Source organism: Mustela nigripes, chromosome 5, assembly GCF_022355385.1.
Source record: "Mustela nigripes isolate SB6536 chromosome 5, MUSNIG.SB6536, whole genome shotgun sequence".
In the NCBI taxonomy this organism is placed as follows: Eukaryota; Metazoa; Chordata; class Mammalia; order Carnivora; family Mustelidae; genus Mustela; species Mustela nigripes.
Window position 1 is genome coordinate 78,932,806 of NC_081561.1, and position 22,127 is coordinate 78,954,932.

The 22,127-nt window shown below is 39.0% G+C and overlaps 1 protein-coding gene and 1 long non-coding RNA gene across 3 annotated transcripts in view; one reads left to right on the plus strand and one right to left on the minus strand.

The window, feature by feature from the left end:
- The window catches only part of LAMA2 (laminin subunit alpha 2), a 638,355-nt gene that overhangs the window by 610,193 nt on the left and 6,035 nt on the right, over positions 1-22,127 (plus strand). Inside the window, exons 57-62 of the mRNA XM_059400698.1 lie at positions 3,674-3,786; positions 4,121-4,310; positions 6,311-6,466; positions 14,473-14,626; positions 16,977-17,107; positions 19,006-19,228. Of these exons, the coding sequence (XP_059256681.1) occupies positions 3,674-3,786; positions 4,121-4,310; positions 6,311-6,466; positions 14,473-14,626; positions 16,977-17,107; positions 19,006-19,228 (967 nt within the window). The remainder of the gene's footprint in view (positions 1-3,673; positions 3,787-4,120; positions 4,311-6,310; positions 6,467-14,472; positions 14,627-16,976; positions 17,108-19,005; positions 19,229-22,127) is intronic.
- Positions 1-22,127, minus strand: part of LOC132018154 (uncharacterized) — a 75,742-nt gene that overhangs the window by 2,531 nt on the left and 51,084 nt on the right. The window lies entirely within an intron of this gene.

The window sequence follows — 22,127 nt, forward strand, 5'->3', positions numbered from 1 at the left end:
TCCATCCCCCAGCACTTCCCATCTGCCCACAACTTGTCCTGGGACAAGCAACACACCATGTCCTCCAGATCACATTTTTCCCCTTATGCACTAGCAGTGCTTCAAAGAGTCGCCACAAGGTGGCAAGATTGTAACGTCTTGAGATTGATGAGCCTGTGATTTTTTTTTTTTTTTATTGTTGTTTTAATACATTTCAAAGACAACTGTTTCCAAAATAATGCAGGTAAAGTATCACCTCCATAGAGATGATGCCTTCCCTCAAGCTCACATTAGCTTGAAGGAGGAATTTGTCTTGCAACCATCATTCTTTCTAAAATCTTCCTTGGAAGGGCACCTGCTTGGCTCAGTTGGTTAAGCATCAGACTCTTGATTTTTGGCTCAGCTGGTGATCTTGGGGTGGTGAGATTGAGGCATGCCCCCCCCACAAAGACTCTTGTTTACCAGAGAGTCTGCTTGTCCCTCTCCCTCCCTGTGCTTGCACTCTCTTAAATAAACATATAAAATCTTTTTAAAAATTTAAAAAACAAAAATTTTCCTTGGAATTATCTCATTAGAAGACCCCTCTTCTTGGGGCGCCTGGGTGGCTCAGTGGGTTAAAGCCTCTGTCTTCGGCTCAAGTCATGATCTCAGGGTCCTGGGATCAAGCCCTGCATCTGGCTCTCTGCTCAGCAGGGAGCCTGCTTCCTCCTCCCTCTCTCTCTGCCTGCCTCTCTGCCTACTTGTGATCTCTGCCTGTCAAATAAATAAATAAAATCTTTAAAAAAAAAAAAAAAAAAGAGAGAGAGAAGAAGAAGACCCTCTTCTCATATCCCTCTTCCTTAGCTTGGATTTTGCTAAGAAGCAGATTGAAAAAATAAGATCACCTTATTCGTGTGCAAAGCACAGGGCACTTTCTGTTCCATCTTACAAATTCCCTTTAAGATATTAGAGGGGAGAAAAAGATGCTTGAGCAGCAGGAGGAGCAGCTGGACCTTGTGAGGGGCACTAGGGAGTAGGGGGGAAAGTAGCCCCAGGCAAACCACAGGGGTCTGTGTCCCAAGTCAGGCCTGATTTCAGACTCACCCTGGGGAAAGTGAGGCAGAGCAGGCAAGATCCAGTCCTTTTTGTCTTTAACCAAGTGAGAGGAGAGGGCTACACCTGCACCAAAAACATGACCAGAAATGAGGCTGGGAAATGGTCTTCCCATTTAAATCCAAAAATGCATACGTACAAAATTCTCCTCTCCTAGCATTTCTCAGTCCTCTTCCAACTGCGTATTTTATGAAGGAAGGTGATAGATGATTTATTCAAGAAATATCCTTAATATTCATCCTATTGCAAATTGATAGAAAACCTCAATTTGGGTGTCCTTAACATACAATGGACTTAGCATATAGGATTTAAACTTCGAGGTTACTGAATAGAGTGACCCGTTTGTTACCACTCTCTTCCACAACACTGGACGGTCTGAGGACACTCTTTTTTTAGCCACCACTTCTACCTGCTGCTCAAGGTCTAATTGTTACAAAAATGAGGCTGGGGCCCCTCAGGGAGGTAGGCTTTTTCCTCAATTTCCAGTGGCCATGTTATGTAGTGCTTCTTAACCTCACAAAGTCTTTCCTCATCAAAGATTTTCCTAAAATAATGTAAGTAGAGTCGTCAGCCTCTTGAAGATCTGACAGGTTGTGACAGAAAACTGCTGATCGGCTCAGGACCTATGTTGGAAATCTCTGTCCAGCCCATCAGCAAGCAAGCTTCTCGTGGCGTTGGGGCCTCAGAGCCCAAAATACATAAAGACCAAAGTTCTCCATGACCTACAGCTACTGCCAATAAAATACCTAATCTCTGTAATTCCACCTGGATCATTAAAAATTCTATTAGAAAAGTTCTATTAATATTTATATGTAGTAACAAGACAGGTGACCACAACGCTTAACAATAACAACCTGCTGGTGGCTTTCTTTTCAGCCACATGTCATGGTTCCCTAATTCCTCAGCATCCACTGACCTTTCCAATTTCCCAGATTTCAGAGCTGACAGGTTAGAGATGTTTTAGCCAAATTTTGCTCCGGAGGGACTCACAGCAGGGAGGATTCTCTTAGAGATTTCAGGCCACTAATGTGGGTGCCAGGAAATAGGGTAAGAGGTTGATAAATGATCCCAATTCTATTAATGACATCATTGCCAGCTGAGACATTAAGCTACCAAAGCCTTTCCATTTGGGCTCTTTTTACAGGCAGTGTAATAAGAAAGGGGCCACATGTTGATTCCAAGAGAGGCCATTCAGCTGTGTGAATAAATAGCATTTTCCTGATCTACCCACTGGGTTTTTGCATATCCGTGTGAATTTCTACCACAGTCTGCTCTTTATAACTGACCATCTCCTGGGGAAGCAAGAAGGGAAATACTTCCATGAAGACCAATTTTATAGCATTTCAAACACTTAAAGCCTTTTACCTGCTGTGGCAGAGTGCTCCGTCTGACTAAGCTCCAGAGAAAAGAGAGCAAGGCCTTTCCTCATCAAGTAAGAATGTCCTGTGCACTGATGATTCATCTCATCTTCTATTTGAGAACATTCTGCATCAAAAGCCTGCCTTGGGCGGTTTGGGAACCTCTGCTGAGTCAGCGCTCACTGGGGCACTGGCCCATTCTGAGCTATTAAGTGCAGATCTTAAAAACAGATGTGTTGTTTGAGAGTATGCAGGTTATTTATTTTCTCATGTACGGCGTGTTCTCAAAGCCTGCAGAAGCAGCCTGTACTTCAAGTGCTTTTGTCAAAACAGAGAACAGAGGAAGGAATTACAACTTCAGTCATTTGAGGAGCCTTGATTATCTACTGAGCTAAGGGTAATGCTGGCCAAAGACAGTCCAAACAACCAGGACTGGCTATGTCATTTGCAGGGCCGGGAGCAAAATGAAAATACAGGGCCCCTTTTTCAAAAAAGTATTAAGAAACTCAAGATGGTGACAGCAGAGCATTAAACCAAGTAAGCCAGCCCTGCGCCAAGCTCTCCCTCCTAAGAACCCCAGGAAGTGGATCTTTGAACAGTGACAGTTGAAATGGTATATGGTAGGTTACATTAAAAATGTACTGGGTTGCCTAGCAACTGGCTCAGGGCCCGAACGGCCTGACTTGCAAGTTTAGATACACCATCTTGAAAGTCTAAATTCATGGAAGCCTTCTAGTAGAGTGATAATTTTCGAGAAAAAGTAATACAGTGGGAGAGAGAAATGGGGAGGGCCAGAAGGAGCACATTTTTCTCCTCTTCTAATTTGGTGGCTAGTTTGTCATTTTCCCCATCCCATCTTCGAAGAGTATAACTCTTCGTAAGTAAAGTAAACCTGAAAAAGAAATTCCAGTTTTTTTCATAAACATCAACAGTTTTTTTTTTTTTCCCCCTTAGAGGGTAATGAAAACATGAACTGTTTCATAAATATTTTGGGGCACATTGATTTGGCAAGTCAAGGGCGCAGTATAAGAAGATGGATTCCCACTCACTGAACATTTCACAGGAACTGCCTACTATGTAGTAAAGTACCGAGATATGTAAGAGACCAGTTTTCCTCTTAAGGAGCTTCAGTAAGATTACACAAGAACATTAAGCGAAAATAGAAGAAACACTTAGATAACAGGATTAAATTTTTAAAGAGCGGAGTCCATAATCTCCTCTTTCTCTCCTGGGTAATTTTGCAGGGTCCTTGTGGAACAGAATCAGAACCAGCTCTTTTGATAGGGAGCAAGCAGTTTGGGCTTTCAAGAAATAGCCACATTGCAATTGCCTTTGATGACACCAAAGTTAAAAATCGGTATGTATTCTTCCGAGATATTGGGAAAGAACTGATAAACGCAAGGACTGAGAATATGCGCTGATTCAAGTTTTAATCAACTATGCGTTTTCATTAACGCGGTAAGCCTTTTAATTCACAGAGTACAGTAGAGAATCCAATTCTATTGGCCTGAGCCCAAGGAGCTCGGTTTTGGAAATCAGCAGAAAAAGTGGATTTGGAAATCACCTGGAAAGTCCTCCTCTCAGAGAACGTTTTACTGGCCTTTATGAAAATTCACCCACGGAGGCAACTTAATCTCAGAATAAGAATGCTTTTGTTTCTCTGTTTCATTTTGCACGCTTTCATTTCCCAGCCTCACAATCGAGTTTGAAGTGCGAACTGAAGCTGAATCTGGCCTGCTTTTTTATATGGCTCGGATCAATCACGCGGATTTTGCTACCGTTCAGCTGAGAAATGGATTTCCCTATTTCAGTTATGACTTGGGAAGTGGGGACACCAACACCATGATCCCCACCAAAATCAACGATGGTCAGTGGCACAAGGTAATAATAGCCCATGGGAGGTCAGCAGTGTCCCCTGAGGGGGAAGCTGGGTGGCATCCTTTGGCATTCCCCTGGTGCAGATACAATTTTGCCAGGGCCGATCCTGACTCCGATGCTACTCTTATGCTGCTGAGGCTAAAAATAAAGCTGGTGCACAGACAACAGCCCAACCTTGGGAAGTGTAATCGGACCTGGACAGGTTTATGTTCAGTCACTCACAGGCTTCATCATGGTACCACAAGATGCCATTATTGCTATACAGCTGTGGTTCCCAAACATCTGTCCCTCTCCACCGCAGCACACACCCCCACCCCCACCCCACCCCACCCCGCCACGGCCAGGTCGTTGAAGACATTTTTGCTACTCTCAGTGAGAAATGGGAGACGATGGAGCATGTTAATCTTAAAGCTCTATGTCTTCCATGTAAAGGAGTAATATTTACTCCGAGATTACATTTTCTTCCTTTTGAGGTGCTAAAATTGCCTCTCTTTTGTGAAATAATATTTGACAAACTTAAAAGCTGGTAAACAAAAATGGGCACTAATACTTGGGTTCCCCTCCCCCATCATACCCCATACTGGTCTGTGAAAACCAAGAGTCTGAAAATCTGCTGGATCAGGTTTAAAGGGCTCTAGGGCTGCATTTCCACCAATAGCCATTTGGAACAACTTTTGAAACACTGGCCTTACACCCAGAAACCGGTACTATTATGGGCACAGAAGGCTCATCTGCCAGCTTACTGTCCTCTTTGGCATGACTGCAAATAGATAATATACTGCCTGATGAAAACGAAAACTCAGAATTTCTTTCTGCACCTGTGATCGCCTATTCAGTAAAGCTTCCCTCGGCAGACCAATGAAATGTTTAATTTTGAGAGTTTGATATTATTAGGTGGTGGATTTTATATATTAACATACTGTGCCTTGGCATATCCTATAGAAAGGCAGAGAACCTGAAAAAATACAATAAAAATGGAAAGTCAATCAACTTGTTATCTTGGAAATAAGAAACGGAATCTTCCTGTTTGTCTGGGAACTTATAAGTGGCAAATACAGATCTTCATGAAGGAGCTCTCATTAAGGCTCATTCTCCTCTCTGGCTAATAGAATAAACAGGACACTTGAAAAACTGACATATTGTTGGTCCACAATGCCTGTGGGATTAAGAAAGGAGGGATTTATTTTCGAAGATTTGTTTTTTAACAATTGCTTCCCAAACCAGAATAGGTAAATGTAAAATGAGGTCTTAATTATTCTAAGCCTGATGTAGATTCATTTTAAACCATTGTTGTACTCCAGCATTAGACTGGGTCACCCTTTCCTTTCCCTAAACTCAGATTCAAGTTTTTTTTTTTTTTTTTTTTACACCCAAGCCAGTCTTGACAGCCCCGATTTTGCCCTGCACCCAAAGAGAATTCACCCCACTACTGAAATTTCAGCATCAGGGAGCTGGCCATCTTCCTCCCTCCCTTTGTACTGATCGAGACTGCTGTGGAAACGGCTGTGCAGCCTTGATGTGCTCCTTCCATTCTGAGGGAGAAGTGCCTATTAAGACAGAGGGATGTAGCAGGTCTGAAATTGTATGGGGCGGGGGGGGGCGGAGAGCAGGCTTCGCTCAAACGAATGCATGTTTAAAACCAGACATGATTTTTGCAACCCACTTAATTCAAGACAGGGCTCCCAATCGGCAAGGCTCCTGGCAACACGCATGCCTCCTGATACATGGGCTCCCTTGGCAACCTCTCAAAAAGTCTTTAATCTAAAACTCACCCAGGATGATTTTGTACCCTTTTGGAGATGGTAGTCATGGAAAAGACAGAGTATGGAATAGTCTGTAAAAACTGGTTTAATTTCACTTATGGTTTTCACACATATTGGGTACTTAGTAAATTCTTTCATTTTTTTTTCCCCTGACAAAGATCCAAAAAGTTCCTACATTTACACTCTGCATAATTGAAATTTATCCATGATTGGCTTTAAGGACTCCTCTTCTTTTTGTAGATTAAGATCGTGCGAATTAAACAAGAAGGAATTATTTATGTGGATGATGCCTCCAACAGAACTGTCAGCCCCAAGAAAGCGGATATCCTGGATGTTGTGGGAATGCTGTATGTTGGTGGGCTACCCATCAATTACACTACCCGAAGAATTGGTCCAGTAAGAGTCTAATTTATTCATTGTGTGTGTGTGGATTAAATAACTACTTGGGTCATGTATGTATGTTCAATTATTAGATCATATTGGCCCCTGACCACTTAGAGGTGAATAGGAAATCGTCTTTTCGGAGAAGTGACAGGTTTCCTAGACAGATTTGACTAGGAGAGGTAATATCACCAAAGAGTGTGGACCCTAGGTTTGAACACCTACTTAATTATTAACTAGCTGTGTGGTCTGCAGCAAGTTATTTAATCTTCCTTTGACACAGTTCCTTCTTTTGTAAACTAGGATAATAGTACCAAACAAACAAGGTTACTCTAAAGATTAAATGGGGTATTACACTGAAAGTGTTTGGAGGAGTACAAAGCATATAGAAACACTAGAAAACAAGGAAGATAATGATGATAATATTGTTTCAGGACTAGAGATTTCACAAATATTGAGAGATGCGGTTACTTAAACTGCATTTGTCCAGTATTGCACTGCAGTGTTTAGAGTACAGTACAGGATTCAAAATTTAAAGTTCACACGTTATAAACCAGTGTTCACAATGTGTTTTGTCGGACTATGTGTCCTGGTTTCCTTTGGAGAGCATGATTTTAAGAAACAAAGGGGAATCAGTGTTTTTGGAGAATATATTAAAAAGAAATGTATTACATTTCTATACTCAGATCATGTGATAATGCAGCATTGTTCTTCATCAAAGACCTCTGTTCATCATAGTTGTAATTCTCAGCCTTTGGCTCCCCTTGTGGGTAATCAGGAATATGTTCCTTTCTTACTTTTTGGATATGCTACCCAGGCCTATCAAAATAAGAGTCTCTGGAGAGTGGCAAGAGTGATTATCATGTGTCCCTAAAACCAGATGAAATAGAGTGGAGCACAGTATGATTGCATTATTTTTATGGCCCTTAAACTCTAAATGCTTCATGCAAACTTACAAGCTCTAAGTGCATGTGCTTTTTCTTAGAAAAGAGTTCACTGTTTTCATTAGATTTTCCTAAGGAAGAAGCACTAAGCCGAACTTAATGCTCCTTCCCAAATGGAATTGGAAATTAGATTATGACAAAATGTATATTTAGTAAGGTTACTAAACTATTAATAGAAACATATGGGGCTAATTAAAATTTTATTTAATTGTATAGTTGACACATAATGTTACATTAGTTTCAGGTACACATGTATTTCGACAAATTTATGCATTATGCTATGCTCCCAACAAGTATAGAACCATCTGGCACTATACAACGCTATTGTGATATCATTGACTATATTCCCTATGCCATACCTTTTATTCCCATGACTTCTTCATTCCATTTATGGAAGTCTATACTTTCTGCTCTTCTTCACACATTTTGCCCATCCTCCAACCTCCACCCCTCTGGCAACCATCAATTTGTTCTCTATTATTACGAGTCTGTTTCTGCTTTTTGTTTGTTCATTCATTTATTTGTTTTGGGTTCTTTGTTTCTTTTTAGATCTTACATATAAGTGAAATCATATGATATTTGTTTTCTCTACTTTATTTCTTTTAGATAGTACCCTCTGGCTCCATCCATGTTGCATAAATGGCAAGATCTCGTTCTTTTTATGGCTCAGTAATATTCCATTATATTTAAATACCATCTTCTTTATTCATCTATAATAGACTTAGCTTGCTTTCCTGTCTTGGCAGTTGTAAATAATTCTGCAAAAAACATAGTGTGTGTGCTTGCCATCTGTATGTCTTCTTTGGAAGACTATCTACCCATATCCTCTGCCCATTTTTAATTGGATTATTCTTGGTGTTGAGTTGCATAAATTCTTGATACATTTTGGATATAAACCCCTTATTGGCTATATCATTTACAAGTATCTTCACCCATTCAATAGGTTGCCTTGTCATTTTCTTGATGGTTTCCTTTGCTGTGCAAAAGCTTTTTATTTTGGTGTAGTCCTAATAGTTTATTTTTGTTTTTGTTTCCCTTGCTTAAGGAGACATATCTAGAAAGATACTGCAGTGGCTGATGTCAGAGAAATTACTGCTTCTAGGTGTTATATGGTTTCAGGTCTCACACTGAGGTCTTTAATCCATTTGAAGTATATTCATGTGTATGGTGTTATGTGGTCCAGTCTCATTCTTTTACATGTTGCTGTCCAGCTTTCCCAGTAACCTTTTTAAAGAGGCAGTTTTTTTCCCCATGGTATATTCTTGCTTGTTTTAGATTAAATGACCATATAAGTGTGGGATTATTTCTGGAATCTCTGTTCTTTTCCATTGAACTATGTGTCTACTTTTGTGCCAGTGTCATACTGCTCTGATTACTAAAATTTTGTAGTATCCTTGAAATCTAGAATTGGTACCTACAGCTTTGTTCTTCCTTCTTAAGAATGCTTTGGCTATTTGGAGTCTTTTGTGGTCCCATACAGTAAATTTTTAGTATTATTTGTCCTACTTTTGTGAAAAGTGACAGGGATTGCCTTGAATCTGTAGATACTTTAACAGTATTTATTTAACAGTGTTAATTCTTCAATCCATGAACACAGAATATCTTTCCATTTGTTTGTGTCATCTTTAGTTTCTTTTATCAGTGCATTACAGTTTTTAGAGTACAGGTCTTTTACCTCATCAGTTAAGTTTATTCCTAGGTATTTTATTCTTTTTATTGCAGTTGTAAGTGGAATTATTTTCTAAATTCTCTTTCTGCTACTTTTTTATTAGTATATAAAAATGCAATTAATCTCTGGGTATTAATTTTGTATCTTGTAATTTTACTGTATTCATTTCTTCTAATAATTTTTTTGGCTGAGTCTTTAAGGGTTTGGGTTTTTTTGTTTGTTTGTTTGTTTTTGTTTTTTTTTGTTTTTTTTATGGGATGTGATTTGCAAGTAATGACAGTTTAACAGTTTAACTTCTTCCTTACCAATTTGGACACCTTTTATTTCTTGCCTGATTGCAGTGGCTAGGATACTCAGTACTATGTCGAATAAAAGTGTCAAGAATGGACATCCTGGTCTTGAACCTGATCTTAGAGAAAAGCTCTCAGTTTTTCACCCTATGTACCTTAATTCTGGGTTTTTCATATATGACCTTTATTATGTTATGTTGAGGTATGTTCCCTCCTAACCCACCTTGTTAAGAGTTTTTATTAACAGATGTTGAATTTTATCAAGTGTTTTTTCTGCATCTATTGAGAGGATTAAATGATTTTTATTCTCCATTGTGTTAAAGGTAGTATATGTTGGTTTTTGAATGGTTTTGAACCACTCTTGCATCCCTAGAATAAGTCCTATTTGATTGTATTTTTAATATGCCATGAAATGTGGATTGTTAATGTTTTGTTGAGGATTTTTTGCTTTTATGTTCATCAGAGATAATTGGCCTATAGTTCTCCTTTTTTCTGTGGCATATTTGTCTGGTTTAGGTATTTGTCTGGTAATGCTGGCCTCATAGAATGTATTTGAAAATGTTCCTTCCTCTTCTACTATTTAGAATAGTTTGAGAGGAATTATATATTAATTATATATCTTCTGTATATTATATTAACTCTCCTTTAAATGTTTGGTAGTATTCACCTGCGAAGCCACCTGGTCTAAGACTTTGTTTGTTGGTAGCTTTTGATTACACATTCAATTTTCTTACTAGCAATTGGTCTCTCCAGATTGTCTGTTTCTTCTTAATTCAGTTTTGGAAGATTGTCTACTTCTCAGAATTTGCCCATTTCTCTAAATTGTCCAATGTGTTTGCATATAATTTTTCATAGTAGTCTCTTATAATCCTCTGTATTTCTGTGGTATCAATTGTTCTGTCTCATTTCTGATTTTATTTAGGTACTCTTTTTTTCTTGGTGAGTCCAGTTAAAGGTTTATCAGTTTTATTTACCTTTTCAAAAAAATCAGCTCTTGGTTTCATTGATTTTTTTTTTTTTAAGATTTTATTTATTTATTTGGCAGAGAGAGCACAAGCAGGGGGAGCAACAGGTAGGGAGAGGGAGAGAAGTAGACTCCCTGCTGAGTAAGGAGCCTGATGCAGGGCTTTATCCCAGGACCCTGGGATTATGACCTGAGCAGAAGGCAGATACTTAACTGACTGAGACACCCAGGCACCCCATGATCTTTTCTATTGTTTTGTCTCTTTCATTTATTCCTGCTCAGATCTTTATCACTTCCTTTCTTCTCTTCACTTTTGTTCTTATTTGTTCTTTATCTAGTTATTTTATACATAAGGTTAGATTTTTTACTTGAGATTATTTTTCGTGAGGTAGGCCTATCAATTGCTATAAATTTCCCCCTTAGAACTGATTTTGCTGTGTCCATTGTATTTTCATTTTCTTTTTTTTTTTTTTAAGATTTTTTATTTATTTATTTGACAGAGATCACAAGTAAGCAGAAAGGCAGGCAGAGAGAGAGGGGGAAGCAGGCTCCCTGCTGAAACAGAGAGCCCGATGTGGGGCTCGATCCCAGGATCCTGGGATCATGACCTGAGCCAAAGGCAGAGGCTTAACCCACTGAGCCACCCAGGCACCCCTTCATTTTCATTTTTAATACCTTCAGTAACCTGATGGTTGTTTAGTTGCAAGCTGTTTAGTGTCCACATTTTTTTTTCAATTTTTTTCTTGTGACGTTTTTTTAGCTTTATACCATGTGACCAGAAAAGATGCAAATGATGTCAGTCTCCAATCATATTTTGTGGCATAACATGTGATCTATCCTAGAGAATATTTCATTTGCTCTTAAAGAGAGTGTGTATTCTGTTGTTTTGAGATGGAATGTTCTGTGTATATTTGTTATGTCCATCTGATCTAGTATGTCCTTCAAAGACACTATTTCCCTATTTTCATCCTGGATGATGTATTTGTTGATATAAGTGGGGTATGAAAATCTCCTGCTATTATTGTATTGCTGTCAATTCTCCTTTTATGTCTGTTAATATCTGCTTTATGTACTTAGATGCTATGATATTGGGTGAATATATATATTTACAATTGTTATATCCTTTTGCTGGGTTGATCCCTTATCATTGTGTGATGTCCTTCTTTGTCTCCTGTTAGTCTTTGTTTTAAAGTCTGTATTGTTTAATTATAGATACCCCTGCCCTGGCTTTTTTTTCCTCTTCTATTTGCACCATATAGCTCTTTCCATCTCTTCACTTTCAGTCTGTAAGTGTTTCTAGGTCTGAAGTGAGTGTCTTGTATAAAACAAATAATGGGTCTTGCTTTTTTTTACCCATTTTGCCACTCTCTGTCTTTTGATTGGAGCATTTAGGTCATTTATATTAACATAATTAAATATGTACTTAATGCCATTTTGTTAATTGCTTTCTCATTGTTTCCATAGTTCTCTATTTCTTTCTTCTATTGCACTCTTTGTTGTTGACGACTCTTTGTAGTGTCATGGCTGGCTTTCTCTTTATATTTTTGTGTATCTATTATATGTTTGGGGTTTGTGGTTACCATGAGGGTCACATGTAATATTCAAGTACATAACAGTCTCTATTGATCACCATTTAAAGTCAAACACATTCTAAAGGAAAATATTTACTCCCTCCTCCACACTTTATGTCTATGCTGTCATATTTTACCTGTTTTTATTCATAGTTTTCTTACATCTAATTATGCCCTTACCCTTCAAAGAAGTCCATTTAACGTTTCTTACAAGGCCACTTCAGTGATGATGAACTCTTTTTTCTCTCCTTCAATTCTGAATGATAATCTTGCTGGGTAGAGTATTATTATAAGTTATAAGTTTTATTTTTCTTTCCACACTTTGAATATATCATGTCACTCCCTTCTAGCTTGCAAAATTTCTACTAAAAAATCAGCAGATAAGACCCATAAGATTTTTCTAGTACATAATTTTGCTTCTCTCTTGCTCCTCTTAAAAATTCTCTCTTTATCTTTAATCTCTGGCATTTTAATTATTGTTTAGAACTATCTGTGTTTCTAGAACCTGGAAGTCTATTTCCTTTCCTTGGTTAAGGAAGCTTTCTGCCACCCCTATAATGCAAATGTTTATTTGCTTAATGTCGTCCAAGAGATCCTTAACCTATCCTATTTTTTAAAAATTCTTTTTCCTTTTTTCTGTTAGCCTAGGTGTTTTCCATTACCATCTTCCAAATTACTGATCTTCTCTTCTGCCTCTGTTTATCTCCTGTTAATCCCTCTAATGTATTTTTCATTTCAGTTATTATATTCTTCAAAATTGATTTGGTCCTTTTTATATTTTCCATCTCTGTTGAAGTTTTCACTGAGTTCTTCTCCACTCTTCTCTCCAGTCCAGTGAGTATCTTTACAATCATTAGTTAAAACTCTTCATTAGGCATCTTGCTTATCTCTATTTCATGTAGTTCTTTTTCTGAAGTTTTGCCTTGTTCTTTTGTTTGGAACATATTTCTTTTTCCCCATTTTGCTTGACTTTGTGTTTCAGAACAGCTACTTCTCCTAAATTGTAAGGAATGGTCTTATGTATGGTCATCCCCTGTGCAGACTGTGTGTTCCTGGTGACTCTTGCTGGCTGGCATGGGCTTAGGGGTCACAAGGCACTCTGTGCTGGAGCTGAACTGGGTATGTGCTGGGGTGGTCCTGAGGTTCCTATTCTGATAGGACAACTGAAGCCAAAGTATGTACGATCCAGGAGTTCCCAGGGCTCTCTGTGCTGAGGACACCCTGGCAGGACAGCTAAAGCAGGTATAAGCTGGGGGACTTTCTGCAGAGGGGGCCGTCCTAGGGTGGCTAGAGCTGAAGTTGGATACAGGCTGGAGAGTCCTGGGGTGCTCCCCATGGGGGGGTCCGCTGGTGGAACAGCTGGAAGTGAGCCAAGCATGGCCTGGTGGTTCCTGGGGCACTCAGTGCAGGGAGCACCCTGGGGGTGCTCAGTCAGGCATCAGTCAGAAGATCTTGGAGTGGTCTGTGCTGGGGGTGCCCTAGCATGCCATCTGGAGCTGAGGTAGTACAGGCCTGGAGTGTTTCAATATGCTTTGCTCCTGTGTAATCTTGGTTTGACTGCTGGAGCTAGAGGGAGCACTGACCAGTGGTAGCACTGACCAGGTGTGTATTACCCTGGGGTCGTCTCGGTGGGACAGCTGGAGCTGGTGTAATTTATGGGCCTGGGGCTTCATGGAGGCTCCTGCTGTCCTCCATGCTATCAACATGGAAGGGGAACAGGAGCACTGGGGTGGCTCAGTTGTTAAGCATCCGCCTTCAGGGTGCTGGGATCAAGCCCCACATCAGGCTCCCTGCTCGGTGGGAAGCCTGCTTCTTCCTTTCCCTCCATATCTCACTCTGTCAAATAAGTAGATAAATTCTTTTAAAAATTTTAAAAAAGGGTAGAGGGGAACATAAACTATGGCTCTCACTAGACCAGACCACTGACCCAGAGAGTTCCAGCAGCTCCCCAGCCATTTGGCAGCATTCTGGAGCTGAACCTTTTAGGTACTAGTTGCTCTTTTTCTGTAGAGGAATCTGTTCTCAGTCCCTCAGCACTATCCCTCACCACAGCTATTCATAGTGTTAGGGGTAGAGGTTCCCTTCATTGCTATGTCTCTTGCCATTCTCTTTACCTTTCGTTGTGCTATGCGGTCAGCCTTCGATTCTTCTACGGGAGGAATTGCTTCATAAGCAGTTATAGATTTAGTGGGTCCACGGAAGTGAGTTCAGGATCTTCCTACATCACACCATCTTGGACCAGATCCAGCATAAGAGACTAATTAAAAGTTATGATATTCACATGGAGCACATAGTTCTGCAAACCAGAGGTCACATTAGAGACACAGTGTACACTATTTAGAATATCAGAACAATCTAGACACAGGAAAGATAAATCCTAGTGGAAAAGCACAGCACAGGATTCTCTGCACTTTTTGAGGGGAGCTTGGGGTGATAGTACAGCTCCAGGTAGTTTGGGGGCTACCTTAAGACAACTGGCCAATGATTGCAAGCACACAGCATCCCCACAAATTGCTGAGTTCCATATAAAGGCAAAGATCTGGTAAAACCTGATATTTGTTTTTTTCTGACCTGAATATTTAGGTGACCTACAGCATTGATGGCTGCATCAGGAATTTTCAGATGGTGGAGGCCCCCGCTGACCTCGAACAGCCAACCTCCAGCTTCCATGTTGGAACATGTTTTGCTAATGCTCAGAAAGGAACATATTTTGATGGAACAGGTTTTGCCAAAGCAGGTAAGGCACTCCCATTTTTTTCCTGTTGAATATTGAGTATGTACCAATATTAACTTCTTGCTTATAGGGGAAAATAAAAGCCCTGGGTTTCTTAAATTAGTATACCTAAATCAGAAATAAAAATGTATAGAAGTAATAAAAATGTCAAACATTAAGGTATCTTATTCTTAGGCAAACTAAGAAAAAAGAAAGTAAAAGGCTATTTGGAAAGTTTATTTCATCTTCTTCCCTAGAGATCAATATCAAAATAAATTTAGTTCTACAATAAGGTCTATATGTTTACACATGTAATTTATCTACTTTCCAGTTTTCCCTGTCTACCTTTCTGAAAATGAGATAGCATTTTTCTTTCTTCCTCTCTTCAATTCTTTGTGAGTCTTCATGTCATAATCACCCACTCATACACCCAATACACACATACTAGTGTCTATGTCTCATTGATGGTGATGATGGCTCGTCCTTTTCCCCTGACTTTAAGGATCTGCCCCTTCTAGTGAGCATTTCCAGACCAAGTCTGGATCTCTGATATTAAATGCACAATTTGGAAAAGAGGAAAGAAAATAAATTCTATATAATAACCAAAAAAGGCATTAACATAGACTATTAACATAGCCTATTTAGTCCTAGGGTTACCATAGATACATGCATTTATTTTTAGAAAAGAATTAATGCACACATAATATATAGAAGTTATAATGGGAAATGGAAGTAAATAAGGTATTGTTCCTTCCTTCAAAAATATCCTATCAATAGGTAAGTATTGGTCTGTTCAGAAATCATAAGAAGTCAAATAAAAAATATTTAAAACTATAAAAGACATACAAGCAATTTTCTGTGGATATTTAGAAGAAAAATTAATCTTGGTTGGGGAAATCAGGAATTACATGCAAAAGTTTTCAGAGATGGAGGGGCAGGGCCCTCGAACAAAGAGTAAAAGTGGGACATTTCACCTATACCAGAAGCAGAAAAGAAATTAAAAAAGGATACGTTAAACATTAAAACACTGGCAGTAATGATGAGTCCAATATTGTACGTGCAGTGAAAATCCAGTCTTCCCCAAGATTTCTGCAAAGTCACAGATGGCTGGTATTCTCTTAGTCAAATTTGATGGCAAGGTTCAGTGGTTGATATACTGACTTGCCATTCTGCCTGGGCTCTTTTGGTTCTGGATCAAACTGGACCAGAAAATGAGGAGCCTCACCAATTTCCAACAACTCCTGCCATCCCCTCAATGGAGAGTGTAATACAATTTATATAAGACTTGGGCAGTTAGAAAAGTTTATGTCACTGGAAAGATACAACTTCAATTAAACCTTTAAAAACTTTTTATCTACCCAATCACTGTGGCTTTTGCTGGCCACTTCACTCTCTCTGTCTTCAGCTGAACTGCTTCATGTTGTTCCTTACTTCTCCCTTTCAGGGATTAAAAACAAGCACTTTCTGTTTTATTTTGCAGAACAATTGCTTCTTTTTCTCTTGAAATCTGCTCCAAATCCACCTGTGCACATTGCAAAGCCATCAAGGTTCTGAGTAGAACAACAAGTTTTTCACATAAGTGACACTACCCTTCACAAGAGACAACGGTGGTTACACACAGCACTTATTTCTTGCCTAATAAATAGAGGACATGCAGAAAGTTTCCATGAATTCTTCCCTAGCACCCATGCAATTCATGTGGTCTAGCCTGCTCTTAATGAATGATTTTGTTTCTAAGAGGCAGGTCTTAAATATTCTCTAAAAGATTAAATAATGTATCAAATATAGGAAATTATAGAAAAATCTTGCCTGGATGAACTGGCAAACATCTATTTGTGTCCCAGATTCTATTCCTTCAAAACTGTGCTTGTAATTCCTTTCTTTATTAATAAAATGGGAAAGTTTGAACCCTTTCAGATCACTGTGGCATAGTAATCTTAGAGTGACCTGGTAAAATCTTACTGAATAATCACTGAAATGCTAGACTTAATCTAACAGTAGGACTTCTATCATAACCATATAGTGCTATGAGATTCTTTGAGTTAATCTCAGTGTGGGTTCACCCATTTATTTATTCAACAACTATGTATTAAACCTCCCCGTGTGCCAGATACTTTGGTAGGCACAAAAATAAAATTTCCCTCCCAGAACTTACATGCCAGGAGGGAAGGCAACCAAGAAAATAAGCACTAACTATAAAGTGTGTCATATGATACAGTAGTTGGAAGTATGGGCCATAACAGAGTCTGAAACTTATTATAATTGACTGACATCTGAACTGATGAAATCTAAACCACGGCTTTGTACGAATTTGAATTAACAATCCCTAAACTATAATTCATGATTTAAAAAAAAAAAAATCTTCATTTTACAGTTGGTGCATTCAAAGTAGGATTGGACCTTCTTGTAGAATTTGAGTTCCGCACAACTAGAACCACTGGAGTTCTTCTGGGAATCAGCAGTCAGAAAATGGATGGAATGGGTATTGAAATGATTGATGAAAAGGTGAGTGTCAGTTTTTGAACTGTTTCTGATTTCCTCACAATAGTGTTGTTCATATGTAAGAACCTCTTTGTGAAGCCCTACTGTGTTCTTTGTTGGGAGAAACTAGATTATATCTTTCCATCCATCTAGGTTATCTCTAATGTGTGTTTTCAGCGTACTTACTCTGTAGACCAGTGTAAACTCTTGATGTGCTAATTCTACAGTAAGCCAACTGTGTTAACGAATAATGGGCCAGATGGTTTTAGATCTCTGGCTCTTACTGTGTTGTTAAAGGTACATGAATACCCTGTATGTAAAACTATAGATTCCAATGGAAAAAAAGAGGAGAGGCCTGCATTGTCTAAAATCAGTCTTTGCCTCTACTAACCCAGTAGGCACTTCTAAGAAGTCAAGGTGGCCAACTGACAATCCACTTTCTCAGTGGTTATTGAAAAGCATCTTGATACCATTTCAAACAAAGTGCAGATTTATACTAAATTTATATTAGTATAATAAATTTTGTCAATTTGCTCACAATGGGTAAGCTAATTCTAAACACATCTCCAGTCCCTGGCTGCCTTTGAACAGCATCCTGCAACGAAATGACCAGTGGATATACTTTGTACAGGCAGCAGGTAAAGAGGCAGACAAAGCAAGAAGTTACCCAAGTTTTCTCTCTGGCTCTTAAATAGGAATCATACTACATCTCTGGTCATATTTCCACTCATATAGTGTTGTGGCCTCCCAAGAAGAAAGACCACATGGTAACCTCAAATATGCTTTCCGTTGCCTCCTCTCCCCCTCCTGTCTTTAAACCATCATCAGAGGCAAAACAGAAAAAGGTGAAGGCGGGAGGCTAATAGCTTTGCAGATTTTCAAACACGTTCACTACATCTTAGAGTAAGCTTCATTTCATCGCCTGCTTACAACCACTGTTATTATCAATTTGTTGGGGTAACAAGTTCCAATACGATGCATGTGTATTTCTCACCAAGTCCTGCTATTACAAACTCTACCCAATGTAGTAAAATCTTAATCTTTACATTACATTTAATTTACAAACTTTTCACCTATTGCAGTTTGCCATCTTCTTTTTAAAACCCTTGTGTTTTTCTTTTACCTTGTCAAATGTGTTGCCAGACTGAGTGTTTTTAATGTTTCAATATGTTTCTTTCCTTCATCAGCTTCAAAAGAATTCTGTCATCTCAAATTTCAGGGACTGTGCCATGTTACTGAAAACAGATTTTTCTCATTTAGACATGAACTTCCAATCTAAATTTTTCATTGTTAAGAATTTAACTGGCCTCCTGGCTCAAAGTCTTTGGCACTGTGACATGAAGCCTGCCCAGGAAAGTAATTGATGTTATTCTCAATCCTGCATATAAAATGGAATCCATGAAGGAAAAAAGAATATATGCAATTAAAACATCAAAAGCTTACATTTTAAAAAAAATAATCCTCTAAAATGAATTTGTAAATCGAATGAATGAATCACTCTAAACATCTTTTAAGAAATTTTGTAAGGTTCATTAAGAACCCTCACACTCTATAAAGATCTATGGTAGGATTTGTCCCTGTGCATATGAGGTCCTTTTTTTTTTTTTGGTCAGCTAGCCTCAAATTATATGTCACATTTTCTGAAAGCAGAATTATTATGAGTCTCACACATCTTGCCTATTGCTCCCAACAATGCCCAGAAGCAAAAAACATAATTTGTGACTCCTGGTTATTAAATTTGTATTTTAACTTCGGCCAACATTTTTTTTTAAGTTTTAAAATGCCCCAGATATATACATTTCTAACTCTTCCGGGTGATGACTCTCCTAGAAACATAACAATTTTTGCTATGTGAACCATCATGACATCATGATAACTTTCTGATGATACCCTCTGTGACTGTTTGATTTCCTACTTTCTAGCTTATGTTTCATGTGGACAATGGTGCCGGCCGATTCACTGCTGTCTATGATGCTGGGATCCCAGGGCATTTGTGTGATGGAAAGTGGCATAAAGTCACAGCCAACAAGATCAAACACCGCATTGAGCTTACAGTAGATGGGAATCAAGTGGAAGCCCAGAGCCCAAACCAAGCCTCTACATCAGCTGATACAAATGACCCTGTGTTTGTTGGTGGTTTCCCAGGTGAGTCTTATCTACTCCATCAAGAATTTCTTTGCTGTTACTGGATTTAAAATGTTTATTTTTCTGTAAATATGTCCAAGAATGTGTGCTTAAATATACTTCCTAGCTTTAGAATCTATTCCCATAAATAACACCTCACCTGAAATTTCCAGTGTGTAAAATGAGCATATTACTTATATAAACCACATGGGACTGAACTTTACATGATAGCCCCCAAAGTTTCATTCATGGGGAGATGGGAGCTAGAGGAAATGAATTTGGCTTATAAAAGATATGAGGCATTTAAGAGCAATGAAGGCCAGAGTTGGTGTTCTTTCTGATTTTTTTAAAATTAATATACCAAAGGAATCATAAAATGTAATGGAACTTATTTCCTCAAGTTCTGGAAATCATTGGGTTAAACCAGCTAATTTCCCCCTTAGGTTATTATAGAGTTTATATTACAAAGAAACCCAAGCAATAAATCTGCATTCAAAATCCCTAACCAGCACATGAATTATAACATCAAAACCACAGAGAGTTACCAAAAGTGACCATAAACAAGAGTGCCCGACTTGATGAGAAATAACCCAACTGCCTCTTTACAAATACAGCAATAACACATTCTTGGAATGGTCATTCAGCATTTTGGCAAGAGAAAAATGGTTTCTCTTTACATAAATTCCCATTTATGTAAAGCTCCTCTGCTTAACAAAACAAGCAAAATGTATATTCAGAGGTGGTTAATGGAGAAAAAGATACAGGAGCAATGGGGATCAGTTCACAACTCCTTTTTCCAAAATTGCTTCTAAGTTTGAAAAGAACCTACTTCCGCTTCAATCAGGATAACCCCCAAATATTATGAAAGAGACAGTGTATTTCTCCATTCATGGTCTATGAAATGGGATCCTAGTTAGCACCTGCAAGGCCTGCTGAAAGAATGGAGTGTCTTCTTAGCAACAAAAACAAAATCTGTGTGAGTTTTCAACCAACTTAACATTTGGGGATGTATTTTTACAATGTAAAAAACTAATAAAGTCACCATTAAAAGCCCATATCCTAATTCAGTAAAGTATTTGATCAATTGAATTCTTTCATTAAATCCCACACAGCTATAAATTTATTCATTCCAAACCAAATTGCTATCTTAAAATACATAATTCTACAGGTCTCCAGATTTCAGAACATATAACTACAGAAATGCTATAGGTTTAACTGTGAGCAAAGCTAAGAACAAAATCACTAACTTTACCTAAAATGTCCAGCTAACAGCTGACTTTAAAACATTCCCTTAAAAATTTTCAGGGAAGATGGCAGAAAGGACTCTAAGCTCACCTTGTCCCACAGACACACTCGATAACATACACATCAGTGTAAATAACCCAGAAAATGAACTGAAGACAGGAAGAAAAAACTCCATAACTAAGTGTAGAGAAGAGGCCACACTGAAGACATAGGAAGGGCACAACCCTAGTGAGGAGCTGGGTTTGCTATTGGCAGAAGGGAGAGAGGGAGCTGCAGGTGTGGAGAAAGGAGAGAGGAGACTATCACACTGGAGAGTCTGCACAGGGAAGACAAATCCTTATAATACCTGGCTTTGAAAATCAGAAAGGCCAAATTTTGTCACTTCTTAACAACCACCAGTAGGATGTAAAGCCTGGAATGTTAAAAATCAGCAGACCTGACTCTGAGAGAGCCAGAAGGATGGTAAGAAGTCCCCACCCATAAAGAGAGAGCACAAGAAAGAGCCTGTGGGGAGAAAAAAAAAAACCAGCAAGGGCGCCTGGGTGGCTCAGTGGTTTAAGCCTCTGCCTTCAGCTCAGGTCATGATCTCAGGGTCCTGGGATCGAGTTCAGCATCAGGCTCTCTGCTCAGCGGGGAGCCTGCTTCCCCCCCCTCTCTCTGCCTGCCTCTCTGCCTGCTTGTGATCTCTCTCTGTCTATCAAATAAATAAATTAAAATCTTAAAAAAAAAAAAAAAGGCAAAGAAACAGCAATTTAAAACACACCTGGGACATAGAAGAGGGAGTTATTTACTGTTCCAGAGAGACAGAGATTGCTGGGAGACTATTCCAGGAACAAAGAAGCCAACGGATGCCGTTTCCCTCCCCTGCCTCCCACCACAAACACACAGCCATCAGCAAGGAACCAGGGCAGACCCAACATTCATTACCTAACTTGCTTACACTAAGCCCCAAACACTCCAGCCTGGCCTGCTTCAGTCTTGGCTCTGTGACCTCCCTACCTCCAAAGACCAGCACAAACATTGCCAACACTGCATTTCCCAACCTCATGCTTTGCAGGGCCTCCATGCCAGCAGCAGTGGCCAGTCACAGAGGGCATATGTGGCATGTTAAAACTGTGCACCCCTGCTTACCTGCATTTGGCAGATTGGCCTGGTCACAGCCACAGAGGCACATTCCCTCTGTCAGGTGACCAGCTTTGCCTTGTTAAAAGGGCATACTCACCCACTACTTTTGAGAGCAAGAGACTTAGCTGACTTTCCTAACACAGAGATACAGAGAGTTAGACAAAATAAGGAGACAGAGGGAAATGTCCAAATGAAAGAATAGGACAAAATTACAGCAAGAGACCTAAGTGAAATATAGATAATATGCCTGATAGAGAATTTACAGTAATGATCATAAATGTACTCACTGGACTTGAGAGAACAGTGGAGAACATCAATGAGACTCTTAACAAAGATTTTTTAAAAAAGAACCAATCAGACATGAAGAACACAATAATTGAAATTAAAAGTACCCTAGATGTAATAAATAGCAGATTAGCAGAAGCGGAAGAACACATCTGCAAACTGGAGGACCGAGTAATGGAAAGTAATCAACCTAAGCAGGTGAGAGAAAAATAAATTATGCAAAATGAGAATAGACTTAGAGAACTCAGTGACTCTATCAAGAGTT